Source organism: Gekko japonicus, unplaced genomic scaffold (genome assembly GCF_001447785.1).
Source record: "Gekko japonicus isolate JY-2015 unplaced genomic scaffold, Gekko_japonicus_V1.1 scaffold215, whole genome shotgun sequence".
In the NCBI taxonomy this organism is placed as follows: Eukaryota; Metazoa; Chordata; class Lepidosauria; order Squamata; family Gekkonidae; genus Gekko; species Gekko japonicus.
The window spans coordinates 592,451-606,721 of NW_015160215.1; the positions used below are offsets into that span (position 1 = coordinate 592,451).

General features: G+C 42.0%; 1 protein-coding gene across 1 annotated transcript; it reads left to right on the top strand.

Annotated features, from left to right (window-relative positions):
• The first annotated feature begins 1,662 nt into the window (after positions 1-1,662).
• On the top strand, positions 1,663-11,609 carry TMBIM4 (transmembrane BAX inhibitor motif containing 4). Its single transcript, XM_015410513.1, has 7 exons — positions 1,663-1,889; positions 2,648-2,756; positions 4,051-4,156; positions 4,558-4,591; positions 5,976-6,093; positions 6,479-6,524; positions 10,374-11,609. Exons 1-7 carry the CDS (start codon positions 1,790-1,792, stop codon positions 10,578-10,580), a joined length of 720 nt encoding a protein of 239 aa, XP_015265999.1. The 5' UTR covers positions 1,663-1,789; the 3' UTR covers positions 10,581-11,609.
• The last annotated feature ends 2,662 nt before the right edge of the window (positions 11,610-14,271 follow it).

A 14,271-nucleotide genomic window follows, 5' to 3' on the forward strand; every position in this document is an offset into this window, starting at 1 on the left:
TACTGAATTACAGCCAATCACAGTCAAACAATGCCCCTTCCTCTGCCTCTCTCAAGCAGCCAGGACTCTGCAACAACTCTAATCGCTTTCACGCACTTCCAAACCCAGTCCTCCCACACAATATCCTCAGCTGAATCCCCTCAGCTGAAAGCAAGTAAAAAAACACTCACCCCTCTAGCACATTGAACTGTCTATAGAACAAGAACATAGGCCAAACATATTAGAGCTGCCTTCAGTTCCTTATTATTCAACTACCAAACCATACAGTCCTGAGGGATTCTTCGGGCCACTCCAGTTTGGAGCACGCTGAAACAAAGAAATAAGTTTTGGACTGGGTACCACTCTATAGCACCTTCCAGGGCATGGTGTTATGATTCCAGGAATGTACAAATTAGGGTGGTCCAAACCTTACTTTGGGATGCAGTATCCTCAGATCATAAGTCTTCAGATGCTTAGCAATGCAAAACCTGGGGATACCCCACTTTGGAGCACTCTGCACAAAAGCCATGCATTGAAATGGACACTACTCTATCACACCTTGTAAAATATGGTCTATTGATTCTGGAGATATACAAGTTAGGGCATTTTGAAGCACAATGCCTCATATTTTTTATTTAACATTACTTTGCAATGCAAGCCAATGGGATTTCTGGGGGCATGTTCCACTTGAGAGCATTTTGTGTAAACACTCCCAATGTGCATATGTCCTGTTTTTCATGTCTTCATGATGATAATGACTGTTATAATACTTAAGCTGTGGATTTGGTGACAACATAGTCATCTTTTTGTAAATCAGAGCTTAACTTGCTTGAATATTTCTCTCAGGTGCAGAGGAGCAATTTTCACCAATTCCCTCCTCCTGCAGCAATCCAGCCCTCCCTAAAATGCTGCTCCTAGGGGATAGGGTATCTCCAGGATCAACATGGGGGAAATTAGAGGTCTCCACAAGGGTGTTGTTGTTTTTTGGCAAAAATCATCCCTTCGTTTCATCTGCAGAAATCCTAAGTGAGTTCCAAGACAAGTAGTAGTTATATTGCTGCAAAGAGATGTAACTACTACTACAGTTACATTTTCTAGAAAAGCATCTGCAAAGTCCAGTAAGGTTTTTGTAGAAATTCATACGTTTGTATTTTTATGATTTCATAATAACAGGTACACCATGACTTGAAATGCGCTGTATGCCTAAAAAGAACCAAAAGAAAGGTATTGATGGGCATTTTAAAATTATTATTTTTGTTCGTAGCACATCGAGACAGCCCTGTTTTTAATGGTCCTGGTACATCCCATTTTATAAATGAGGAATACTAAGGCGGAAAGAAAAATGAGTTGTCCAGCTTCACTCGACTCTAAAGCACTCGCCCGTACACAAAACTAGCCATTACGGCTACTACAAGCACGTACATAGAGATTATTGACACAAATGGGAAGGGATCGTGACTTAATGCTTAATGACTCCGGTCCTGAAACTCCGCGTGTTCAACGTGATTTATTGTGTAATGCACCCTCCAAAACCTCCTCTGGAAACTCGCCGTCTGAAAACTGTTTAATTTAAAATGCAATTTAAAGGAGCCTCTAGTAACGCCCCGATCCCGCCTCCTTCCTCTGCAAAGGGCTGCGGTGACGCCGTAAGAGGAAGTTCCGCCACTAGCAGGAAGACGGAAATTTGTCGAGGGGGAAGGCTGGGGATCGGAGCGATCGATGCTCTCTGCGATCTATTTGTATAGTTTACCCAGAAGCGAAGTGGTTCGTCGACATCGAACTGAGAACGGCGGAACGTCAGGGCGCAGTTATGATGGCTGCGGAGAATGAGGGCTACCCAAGGACATCCATCGAGGACGATTTTAACTATGGCAGCAATGTGGCCTCGGCCAGCGTGCACATCCGCATGGGTAAAAAAATCCCGCTTTCCCGCCCCTCCCAGCCTTTGTCCGTTCCCGTTCCCTCCTCGGCCGAAACCTCTCCAGAACTAGGGTTGCCAAGCTCCAGGTGGCTCCTGAAAATCTCCCGCTATTACAACTGCTCTCCAGACATCAAAGATCAGTTCCCCTCGAGAAAAAAGGCTGCTCTGAAGGATGGACTCTACATATTATACCCCCGAGCCCCCTCCCCAGGCTCCACCCCCAAAATCTCCAGGTATTTCCAAACCCAAAGCTGGATCCACCCCAGATATGTAGCCTTCATCTGCATATCAGACTTCCTGGTTATCTCTGACGACATCCCTCTGTTTCGGTTGGGGAGGAGTGCTAAAAGTAACAACTGCTCATAAGACCATGAAAAAACTCAGACCTATCGTGGTCAGGCAACGGCATGTCCTCTTTGCCTTTTCTATAGAAACAAATTCATGTTCTTTTAAATTCAGCCATGTGGGCAAAGGTGTGGATTGTTTTTAACTTAATCATTGTAAACAAATGTTTCATATACTAACTGGAGAACAGATCATTACCATTGTCCACATATTGCAACTGCTGTAATGCTAAATAAGCATAAGGTTCATTTGTTGCTGTCTATGGAGGAACCAATTTTTTATCTAACTGAAGCTACTGAATCCTTTTTCTGTATTTCTTAGGTTTGCATTCTTGCTCATTTCTTGAGGGAAATTCAACAGTAATTAAACCATGCTAACATGTTGTTTTTATTTCTTACCTAGCTTTCTTGCGGAAAGTATACAGCATACTTTCAGTTCAAGTTCTCTTGACCACCGTGACCGCTGCTGTTTTTCTGTACTCCACCACAATTCGGACATTTGTACATGAGAGGTAGATTCCTCTAATTAATCCCATTGAATACGCACTTTCTTCCTACCTTTTACTGTAAAGTACAGCATAAAGTGGTAATACATCAATGCTGCGTTCTGATCTTGGTATCCCTTGCAATGATCTGGTAAGATGGGTCAGCATTAGCATCCCCATATAGCTGAGTGATGTTGAGGCTGGGAGATAATGGCTCATGAAAGGGCTAAGATGTGAACCAGGAGCTTCTTATCACCAGGCTTATACTTTCAGATCTAAGCTATGCTGTCTCAGTAGACCTGCTGTAATACAGAACAGGGTTACACTGATGGGCTGGCATAGGTTGTACAGGGAAGCTACTACTGGTCTCCCTCCATCAGCATAGACAGCTGTTCTGACTGAAGGACATGACAAAGGGTGAACAAGTGTCTGTTCCTTCTTTCCTCTGGAGCAGCAACAGAGGCTTGAACACCATCACTGATGCAGTGAGACAAGGAGGAAAAGTCATCACTGGGTAGGAATGAAGGGGAAACTAGCAGCATTGATAGTAGGAAAAGTTGAGCCATGAGGACAAGGATACCACACCATGTCACAACATATTCTCCCTAATGTAACTTTCCGTTATAGAGATGAATGGAGCCAGATCACTTCTATAGCAGAAAGTAAGTTGTTGCTCTTGGGGACACTGTTAGTATGAGGGCAGTAGCTGCCCACAATACTGGGATCAGTAGTATCACATTCACAGAGAAGGCAGGTTTTGGTCCTGCCTGTATTGTTTCTACATGTAATTGTTTTTGTTTTCATATCTGGGTGAATGATACCCATTCACTTCTGCTGGGCAACAAATGGGTAACCGTGTGGAAAACACTCTCTGGAGTGAAGAACCGCTAAGAACTGCTTCCCACCTCTGTTCCTGAAAAACCTCACATCACTTACTCTAATGGTGTCCTTTAATAAATCCAATCTTACTTTCTCTCATAGCATTCATCCAGTAAACTGTTTGATAAACATATATTATATATTTTTTATTTTACCGATTTAAGACTTGAGGATTTCTTATGCATGAAATATTTGTTACACAATGGTTTTGTGTTGTTGTTGTTTTTTTGAACTGTATGATCTATACAGATTTTTTTTGTCCTCCCCCACCCCAAACTTTGTTCATACCACTTGATTCTGGACCTGTGTCTTAAAGAAAAAATCATCAATAACTAGTTGTATATTATTAGTGCAAGTGTTTTATTTTCTTTTACATTACAACAAAAATAGGAAGAGTTGATATTTCTGTAATATTGCTTATGTCCTTTGTTCAATGTTACAGCCCTGGTGTACTTCTGTTGTCCTTACTTGGCTCCTTGGCTGTGATAGTGGCGTTAACTATATACAGACATCAGCATCCAGTTAATTTATATCTTCTCTTTGGATTTGTAAGTACTATCATAACCTTTAATCTCAAAATCTGTTGAAATATTTTTAAAATAGTTGTTGACCATATATATTTTATTTTTCACACACACCCCTAATATGTTCAGAATACCTTTTTGTTTTAATTGTTTGTTTTTCTATATTTCTGTTAATGTCACTTCCTTAAAAATAATTTTCACATGTTTTGGGGGGTACATTCTGTAAAATGATGTACCTGTCAAATATTGCACATTCTGGTTCCAATTCATACACTAAGCTCATGAGCTGGGCTTTTCCCATCTCATCAATGTCAGAGACAGTTCTGCCCACCCAGAGCTCTTTGGATTGGATTGGATTGGAATGGATGAGTAATGCTGCCATAATGTTGACTGCAAACTATACTACCTTTTTTTCCCCCTTCCAGACCCTTTTGGAAGCAATTACTGTTGCTATCACAGGTAAATATTCATCCATATTTTGTAGTCTCTTCATCCCAGTAAGAAATGAAAATGCAGATTTTTATTACTTGTAACTATCAGCCGCGGTGGCTCAGAGGTTAAGACACTGAGCTTTAGACCAGAAGGTCTGTAGTTTGGCAGTTCGAGACCCTAGTGCTGTGTGACAGAGTGAGCTCCTGTCTCTGGCCCCAGCTCCTGCCAACTGAGCAGTTCAAAAGCAAGACATTGCAAGTAGATAAATAGATACCACTTCAGGGGGAAGGTAACAGCGTTCTGTGCGCCTCAGTGTTTAGTCATGCCGGCCACATGACCACAGAAACGTCATTGGACAACACTGGCTCTTTGACTTGGAAACGGAGATGAGCACCACGCCATAGAGTCGGATTTGATTAGCTTTCGAGCAAGGGAAACCTTTACTATCAGCTGAGCAGCAACTGCCAGTATAGGAGTTCATAAATATACACCTCAGCCAGTGGTTTTGTGGCAAGGGCTATGTGAAGAGATGATTGGGGAATCATCTTTGACCTCACATTGGCTGCGGAAGGGATTAAAACTGCTTTGAAGTGTCCCAGAAGTCCAAATTGACTGCTGAGGTGCTCCTGTGCCTGTTTTCTGAAAGTCTTCCATTTCCAAGTGTTTTCAAAGCCTAGCACAAAGAGACAGACTTTAACCCAGAAGGAGGAACAAGATCAGTGGCGATCATAATCAACATTTACGGACACCTGTGGCAGTCTGTATGTTTGGAAGTGTCATGGCAATCTGAATCCTGAGTAGTTTTGCATAGGGAGTGTCTGTAGTGGGAGACTAAGCTCAATAACCATGCCCATGCCACCCTGTAGTTATTTGTGGGTGTACTGGTTCTCTGAAAATGAAACTGCTGCAAACTGCTGCTTGCATGCCCCATTACAAAAGAATAGCAGTCTTGGAATCATTTTCTTAGTTTTCGTTTAGCAGAAGAAGAGGGGCAAGCAACAGGAGCCAGACTTAATGTCTTCCATATTAAGCATTTTCCTATCAACGTGAACAAAATCACTTTTCTGTGATACAACAAATAATAATAGAAAAGTGCAGGGGAGACCTGAGTGCAGTTTTAATGCTAATATACAAACCAGAACAGTCTGTCCCCTAAGAATACAGACACCTGCTCATTACTGTTCCATTGCCGTCTGTAGAAATTTGTATAGGTTCTAATTTTAAGTTTAAAGCCTAGATCGTGGGTTGTTTACAGTCAAGAATAAGTAGTTTATATCCGACGCTGTCCTTAGGCTGGAACAACATTTTAGTGTGATGCCCATATGATTTTGATTTAAACAAGTAATGATATCAAATGAATGATGCATGAGGTCTAAGTTAAATTTACTTGTTTGCTTTTTGTTTAATTTAGTGACTTTCTATGAAGTATCTATTGTTCTGCAAGCCTTTATTCTTACTACTGCTGTATTTCTGGCTCTCACTGTATACACTTTACAGTCCAAAAGGGATTTCAGCAAAGCTGGAGCTGGGTAAGTTGCTTTATAATACCCATATTAAAACAGCCATAGGAATGTTTTTTTTAACTTTATGTAATTGATATATAAACAGTAAATTTAGAGTAATCTTGGACATCATAAATTATTGTTTCATACTGAAATAATATAAAGGGCTTTCTACAGAGAGCCATCTAGAGCTGCATAACAGGTATAGGCAACTGACCAATTTCATACACCCCCCCCCCAAACCCCAAGGGGGTTACGTTAGGGCTGTGATTATCTGTGTTAAGAGTGTGAGTGTACATTTTTTAATACTGTGTATTCAGAAGATTAAGATGTCCTGTACTTTTACATTTACGATAGAATGAGCTTTCACAGTTTCAAGGAAATTAATTTACATACTACTGTGTGTTCACAGGCTGTTTGCTTGCTTATGGATTCTTCTCCTCTCCGGCTTTCTAAGGGTAAGAGGTTATGTTCTTGATTAATATTGAATATAGTAACAGGTAATTACAGTTTTGGAGATATTGATGTACTAAGCTAACAGTTTTGTCAGAACAATCCTATGCACAGTTAGCTCTCCATAGTAGGTGAGTTTGTACCAGTCTTCCCCTCTCTGCGGACTTTGGACTACCCCATTCTTTGCAGTCCCCTTAGAATAGCATTTCAGAAGGCATTTTAGGCTTCAGAGGGAGGCAATATGTACTCTACTAACGGACATTCTTCCTTCAGTAGAAAGTTTTGGTGGGATCCAAACCATTTTAATCATTCTTATGATTATTGGATAGGTTTGCCTGATGGTTTGTATTCTCGATTAGTATTAAGGCAAAACCATTTAAGTCAGTTTGCTAGTAAACAGGGCACATTTAGAGAGTTTGTCTATGTTAACAGTATTTATGGAAAACATGCTCCTATGCTGCCTTTTTACCTGATTCAGGATCCCCAAGTGGACAAACATTAAAACATTTCAAACACACACAAACACAGTAAACACATAAAATCCTTCCCACTTACCAACCAACCTTTCTTTTATTTTTATTTATTTATATTTGTATTTCTATACCCTCCCCCAGAGGGCTCAGGGCAGTGTACAACATAGTTTAAAATACAGTTTCACAGGCATATATAAAATTCAGTCTAGCTACCCACCCTCAGTCTTCAGCTTTATTTATGATTTACTTACTTCATTTATATCCCACCTGGGGACCAAAGCTCCCTCTAAGCTGTGGAGTCTTGTGAGCAAAAATTCTACTCTGTGAGCGACTGGCATTAAAGTTGTGAGCTAAATAAAGATTTAACTACTGCATAAATTAGTTTGCTCTTGAGCCCTCCTTCCTGAGCGAAGACAAAAATGTGTGAGCCGGAGGCTAAAAAACTGTGAGCTGGCTCACACTAACTCAGCTTAGAGGGAACACTGCTGGGGACACAAAGCAGCTTACATCATTCTCCTTTACTCCATTTGATCTTCAAAACAGCCCTGTGAGGTAGATCAGGCTGAGAATGATTGGCCCAAGGTTACCCAGCAAAATTGCATAGTGCAGTGGAAATTTGAACCCGGGTCTCCTAGATCCTAGTCTGACACTCTAACCACTACTTCACACGGGCTGTCAGCTTTTCCTCCCTGGGAAAAGTCTGGTCAAGTTGCAAAAGTTGTGTGGTATCAAGTTTTTCAGGTGAGTTGTATGGTGGACACTGCCAGGCGAAACCAAGTCATGCAAGTTGTTCATTGCCTGCCACTGGGCCCAGGCATATTGTATGGCATCAAGTAATCTGGTAGACACCGCCACAGTTGTGGCCCCTTTGCACGATAGGAAGCTGCCTGGTGGTTACTTCCTATGAGGGAGGGCAGCAGGAGTGGATTGGGAGGCCAAAATAGTCCTGGAAAGGGCCTTTCTTTTGTCTTTTACTGACAGAAACCAAGATTTGAAGGCTGCCAGTATTGCAGCTGCATAGCAGCCCCTACAATGGTCACTGAGATCTCCTTTCTTAAAGATACAGGCATTGCTTCTGTTATTCTGTAGGTGGGAATTAAACCCCTGGTAGGGGGGATTGTCTTTTTTTTTTAGATTTCAGATTTTTCTGCAAACCTGGAGCTTTTTTCTGGTTTGTACAAAGATTTATCTTATCTGTTCATGGCTCCAGTTTCCAGATTTAAGTACCCATAGATGGGGCCATGTTGAAAATTAGATATATTGACATTTATTACATAAATACTAAGAAGTTACTGGGAACACTGGAGACGGAGGAGCTAATCCATCAGAATTCGTGGCAGCAGCACTGTTGCTGCCACCATCAGACAAGTTAGGAAGGAAAGTGCTTGCTCCTTCTCCCCACCCACAGTTGTCATTCCTTCTCCCAAGTTCATGAGAGTCTCCCCCCCCCCCCCTACCTTGATCATACTGCCAGCTTTGGCATATGCACACTTCTTAGGAAAGTTAATTGCACCACATTCTTCCCATATAGCCCCACTGATTGTATCTGAGCGGACGAGTGTCACATGGACATGTTCTTCTTCCAAGTGAATGTCTTTTTCAAGCTCACTACTCCCCATTCATTCCTACGGGCACCATAAGATAGAGGCTGTATCCGCTCTTGCTGATCCTTTCAGCTCAGTCCACCAAGAACTGCCAGTGCACAACCTGTATTCATTTCTGTAGTGCTCCAAGGCAGTGTTCCCTCTAAGCTGTGTGCAGCAGGAGTGTCTGCTCATTAACACATGAAGCCCTGCTCAGCAGCAATCTGGAGTTGCATAGAGTTTTTCATTGCCCATTTTAAGATTACAACAGTTATATTTTGCTCAGGATGTGAACTGCTCTGCTCAATAGTGGAGGAAAAATTAGAGGGAACATTGCTCCAAGGCCAAGTATCATTCAGTGATTTAGTGGTGATTGATTCTAATTTCTGACTTGCCTGGGCCTTGTAAGCATAGTTTGAATATGTAAATGATCTTAGCAAAATGCATTTAACAGTGTTTACAATGTAGAGGGGGGAAACTGTGGTATAATCAGTTTGTTAATAAATCACTCGTGTTAAATGTAGGGTTGCCAGGTCTTACCTGGGTCCCGGCAGGGGGCTCCAGCTTGGCTCCTGGAGTCTTCTGGGGTGTGTGAGAAGCGTGCACGCCATGATGATGTCACCCAGAGGTGATGTCATTGCACCGGGTACATCATGTGGGAGGACGCTCTAGCATTTGGGTTAAAAAACTCTATGGTCACCAGTAGAGTTTTTACCCAGATTCTAGTGCCACCTCTGGGTGACGTCATCGTGCCAGGCATGTTGGACGCAATGGGGGTCTTTGCGCGCAGGGCTCCCCTGCCGGCCAGATTGGGGAGCTGGAAAGTGGGAGAAACCCTGCCCCCATCAGGGGATTGGCAACCCTAGCTGAATGCCATGCTGTGAGTGATAACACTGTAACGAGCAGTGTTCCCTCTAAGCTGAGTTAGTGTGAAGCTAGCTCACAGTTTTTTAGCCTCTGGCTCACACATTTTTCTTAGCTCATGAAGGATGGCTCCAGAGTTATGCAGTAGCTAAATCGCTCACTCACAACTTTAATGCCAGTAGCTCACAAAGTAGAAATTTTGCTCACAAGACTCCACATCTTAGAGGGAGCATTGGCAATGAGGTGTAATTATATTAGAATTACACAGAATTAGATATCTTTCTGTAGTTGTTGTCTTGTGAAAAGTAAAGAAAACATTAAAGTGTCGAAGTAAAAAATATATATTTTCATTAGGAAATTCTTGGCTTTTAAATATAGCATGCATGGGAGATGTTCTTAGACAGACACTCTTAAAAAATTTTTAGGCTTGTGTGTCTGTTACTCCTTGTATTTCTGTTCCCAGATTTTGAATGCAATTCAAAAATATTTTCTGTGTCATCACTGAATGCTGCAGAAGCAAAAGGTTTGCTCTTTAGTATGAAGCAGATTGTCATTAAAAACAGGAAAATCTTCAGTGTGTTAATTTTAAAGGATACCACATAAAAGCTGAATGAGAAATGTGGTTATTGCATACGTGTGTTGAAGCACAGTCAGTCCTGTTGTTCTTAACAGCAGTAATATGGTAGTGACAGTCATACAGGAAGACACAACAAAACCTCATACTGACAAGAAAGCAAAAGAACTGAAACCATGACGAAAAATACATGAGACCAAGAAAATAGTATCTACTTAGCATATAGCTTATTTGTAAGCAAGCCAAATATTCGCATTTTTAATTATAGATATAATATGGTTAAATTGGATTCTGATGTGTTTTTATAGAAGACATTTTGAACTAAATCTTTATGTTTGTGTGCATGCTCTTTGGCTGTAGATCTTCTTCTACAGTGAAGTAGCAGAGCTGGTATTTGCTGCTGCAGGAGCACTTCTGTTCTGTGGATTTATTATCTATGACACTCATCTGCTAATGCACAAACTATCTCCTGAAGAATACATATTGGCTGCAATCAACCTCTATTTGGATATCATCAATCTGTTTCTGCACCTGCTGCGCTTGCTAGAAGCATTTAATAAAAAGTAATGGGGAGTTGCCCTTCAAAACTGTGAGATTTGGATATGGTGTCTAAATTGTTAATTTAAGGCATAGAAAATTTGTGGTGTTCTTTGAAGCTTGTTTTTACATTCCAGGGCTATTGAGTGTTTTCAGTACAAAGGATGTGTTAGAGCTGATAGTTATGATTCTATTCTGAGATCAGTTAATTATATATTGCAGTCATCTTGGCTGTTTTGCAAAGGCTTCATTGCATCTGTTTGCGTATTATTCTTGATTGAAAGACTTGTTCATCAACCACCAATTGTGTCAATAAGCAGTATTAAAATTCTATTTTATTTCTGCAGTAATTGCCACAGGTGCATCCTTTGAAATTCACAATTGTGTCTGGATGGATGACATAAAACTGAATCTCCTTAATTTTGCTGTTGCATCCTGAATATTTAAATAAGACAAAACTGTACTGGTTTTGGTCCTTTTAAAAGCTTACACTAATAGCACTTTGAGTGAAGGAGTTAGTCCAAAACATGATTCTTCTTCCTCTAATATGTTTTAATATAATTCTCCTTTAATAAAATCAATACCACATTGTGAAAGGAGTAACCTCAGTGAAGTATATTGCATTCATTAGATTATTTGTTTCTGGAGGTGGATAACTGTCAGAAATTTTTATTTGCCAGCACATTCTTCTGTTGTGAAGATCTGCAGGTTCGTAAATTTTTAAGAAATGCAGAAAAAGAATACATACTATATCTTCACATTTCTCCTGTTCCTTTAAGGTACTGAAGAAAGCTGAACCTATCTCAAGGCATTTTTCCCTAGTCTTTTACGTGCAGACTATTTATAGGATAGTATTCTGATTGGTTTTGTACTTGGAAATGTTGGCAGAACATGAGAGGCAATTCCACTAAACCCACTATTCTATCAGAATGTTAAGAATGGATGAAAATAAATGAAATTACTGTGGTTCAAGCCATTGGCCCTTTTATTTGTTGTTTATAAGATTGGTAATACTAATATTTGATAATTAACATACTCCTACTGTTAAGCTCTACAAGGCTGCTTTCCATTTTGATTTGTGTTACGACTTGTCCAGTGCTTAAGTTATAAAATGAGATGTATTAAAGTTGGAAGTCTGCCTTCACATCATGTTCTCAAACCTAAAGACTCTTTAATTTCAGGTGTGGGAAGCCTGGTTATGTCACTCAGCAATGAGGAAAGGGCATTCTACATCTATTTAATGTTTACAGCCTGAGTCCTTGTATCGAAAATTGGATCCAGGCCTAAGCCGTAATGAGTCCTGACTCAAATTATAATCACAAGCTTGAAGATTCAGTTAAGGAGGCTCCAAAATGAAAACAGTTAGCACGTGTGACACAGTTACTAGAAGATACTTTTCTGAATACAGGATTGGTATGGGTGGTTTGGTTGAACTCTTTCTGATCGATATGGGAAACCAGATAGGTTCCTGCTGTCATAGTGGCTAGACTCGTATACTGTCATTCCAGAAGCAAACTGGATAGTTGCATTCAGGTGGGTAGCCGTGTTGGTCTGAAGCAGCAGAACAAAGTTTGAGTTCAGTGGCACCTTTAAGACCAACAAGTTTTACTCAAGGTATAAGCATTTGAGAAGTGTGTATGCACACAAAAGCTTACACCCTGAATAAAACTTTGGTGGTCTTAAAGGTGCCACTGGAGTCTCAAACTTTGTTCTGGATAGTTGAATGCAAACCAGTGCCATACCAAAATGTGGTTCCTTAAGGAAAGAGAAATTACTTCTGCACAGGACACCTCAGGAATGAAAAAATACTGGGGGTTTTCCCCCTCCCAAAGTGGGAAAAACCCCTCAAACAGGCTGTATTTGCCGGTTGCATTCTATGTGGCTATATGACCACTTGCTTCTCTTCAGCCCGGGGGCCTTGGGCTGGAGGCAGATTGGGGCTGGGAAATGATGCTTGTATACTTTTCCAGCTTCAACCTTCCCTGTCCTGCAGATTCTTTGAGAATCCTGGTCACAAGTTAGTGTACTCTTGTTTTTTTCTGTATATGTGCATTGAGTAATTCTCATGTCACCAGGGCTCTAGTCGGGGGGGAGCTCTCAGGTACGGAGCTCCGGAAGAGAACCTCTAGGGGGCGGGGCGGTCACGTGGTGAAGCCCCGCCCCCTTCTTTACCCCGCCCTCTGCTTCGATCCTCATTCCGTTTGGGAATGAGGATGAAGCAGGAGGGTAAGTAGCCGGGCCTTCTGACACACTTCCGGTGATGTCAGGGGGTGTGGCCTTCTGTCACTTCCGGTGATGTCAGGGGGCGTGGCATATGCAAATAAGTTATGCTAATGAGTTATGCTAATGAGTTCCGGCAGCTCTTTTTCTACAACAAGACCCCTGCATGTCACATTCAACATGCAGTTGAATGTGTGTTACTAGAACACTGCATTTATCCAGGCCCTTGTACCCGATTTCATTTGTAAAGTTAATGTGCATTGTCTGTTACAAACAGACGTATGCATATACATGCAGGATGTATGTGCTTTCAGTGTAACTTGTGAACAACACTAAGGGTTTGGCACTTTCTCGGTGTAAAGGTAAAGGTTCCCTTGCTCGAAAGCCAGTTGAATCCGACTCTAGCGTTGTGCTCATCTCCATTTCAAAGCCGAAGAGCCAGCGCTGTCCAAAGACATTTCCGAGGTCATGTGACCGGCATGACTAAACACCGAGGCGCACGGAAAGCTGTTACCTTCCCCCTGAAGTGGTACCTATTTATCTATTTGCAATTTCTTGCTTTCGAACTGCTAGGTTGGCAGGAGCTGGAACTAAAGATGGGAGTTCACTCCGTCATGCAGCACACTCGGATCTCGAACTGCTGAACTACTGACCTACAGCCTGCAGTTCAGCATCTTAACCACTTGAGCCACCACAAATCCCACTCTCAGTTTAAAGGGGGGGTGCTAATTATTGACTGGATGCAAAACTACACCCTCCTTTCCTAAAAATAAGTACTGCTCAACCTGCTTCAAACAGCAGCCCTATCAAGCCACTTGGATTTTATGTATGAATTTTCTATGAAATTCTCCCATACAGTGTAGGTAAAAGGTGTCTGCTTCCCACAGCATATTGGTCACACACACACACCCCACACACACACCGGTTCCTTATGAGTCCTGTAAGAGTTTATAGAAATCCCTATCCCCGACCACCTCCTGCAACACATCCCACTACAATGTGATTTTCCAAAAGTACTGCAGGTCTATGAGGCAGTAAGGAGCAGGCTTGAATTTTAATGGACGGGGACACCATGAGCCCGTACGTGCATGTACAGAGGATGTCCCCTGTGTTTTCTGATCCTTGCCAGGCACGCCAGTGAGGGGAATGAACGCTCTGCAGTCTGGAAGCATTGATGGAGCAAGAGCCTCTTCTGCCATATCCCCGGGTACTTCCTGTCAGCAGTAACAAGAGACATTGCTTACAGTTCTGTCGGCCCAGCGACGCCCTTCCCCCTTAAACCCCACCGCCCCCGAAGCGGGATCGACACACCCACCATTTCTCTTCCCGCAGCCCGTGCCGTCTTGCACTGCTGGAGGAGCTCGCTGGGGGGCCCGAGAGAATAACGCCGGTCTGGAGAGTAGCTGGCTCGCTGCCTGCCCCGGTCATTCATTCTCACTGTGGCCCAACCTCTTCTGCTGACGACATGCGCTGAGCTCCGGAAGTGACGAATCTCGTGTGC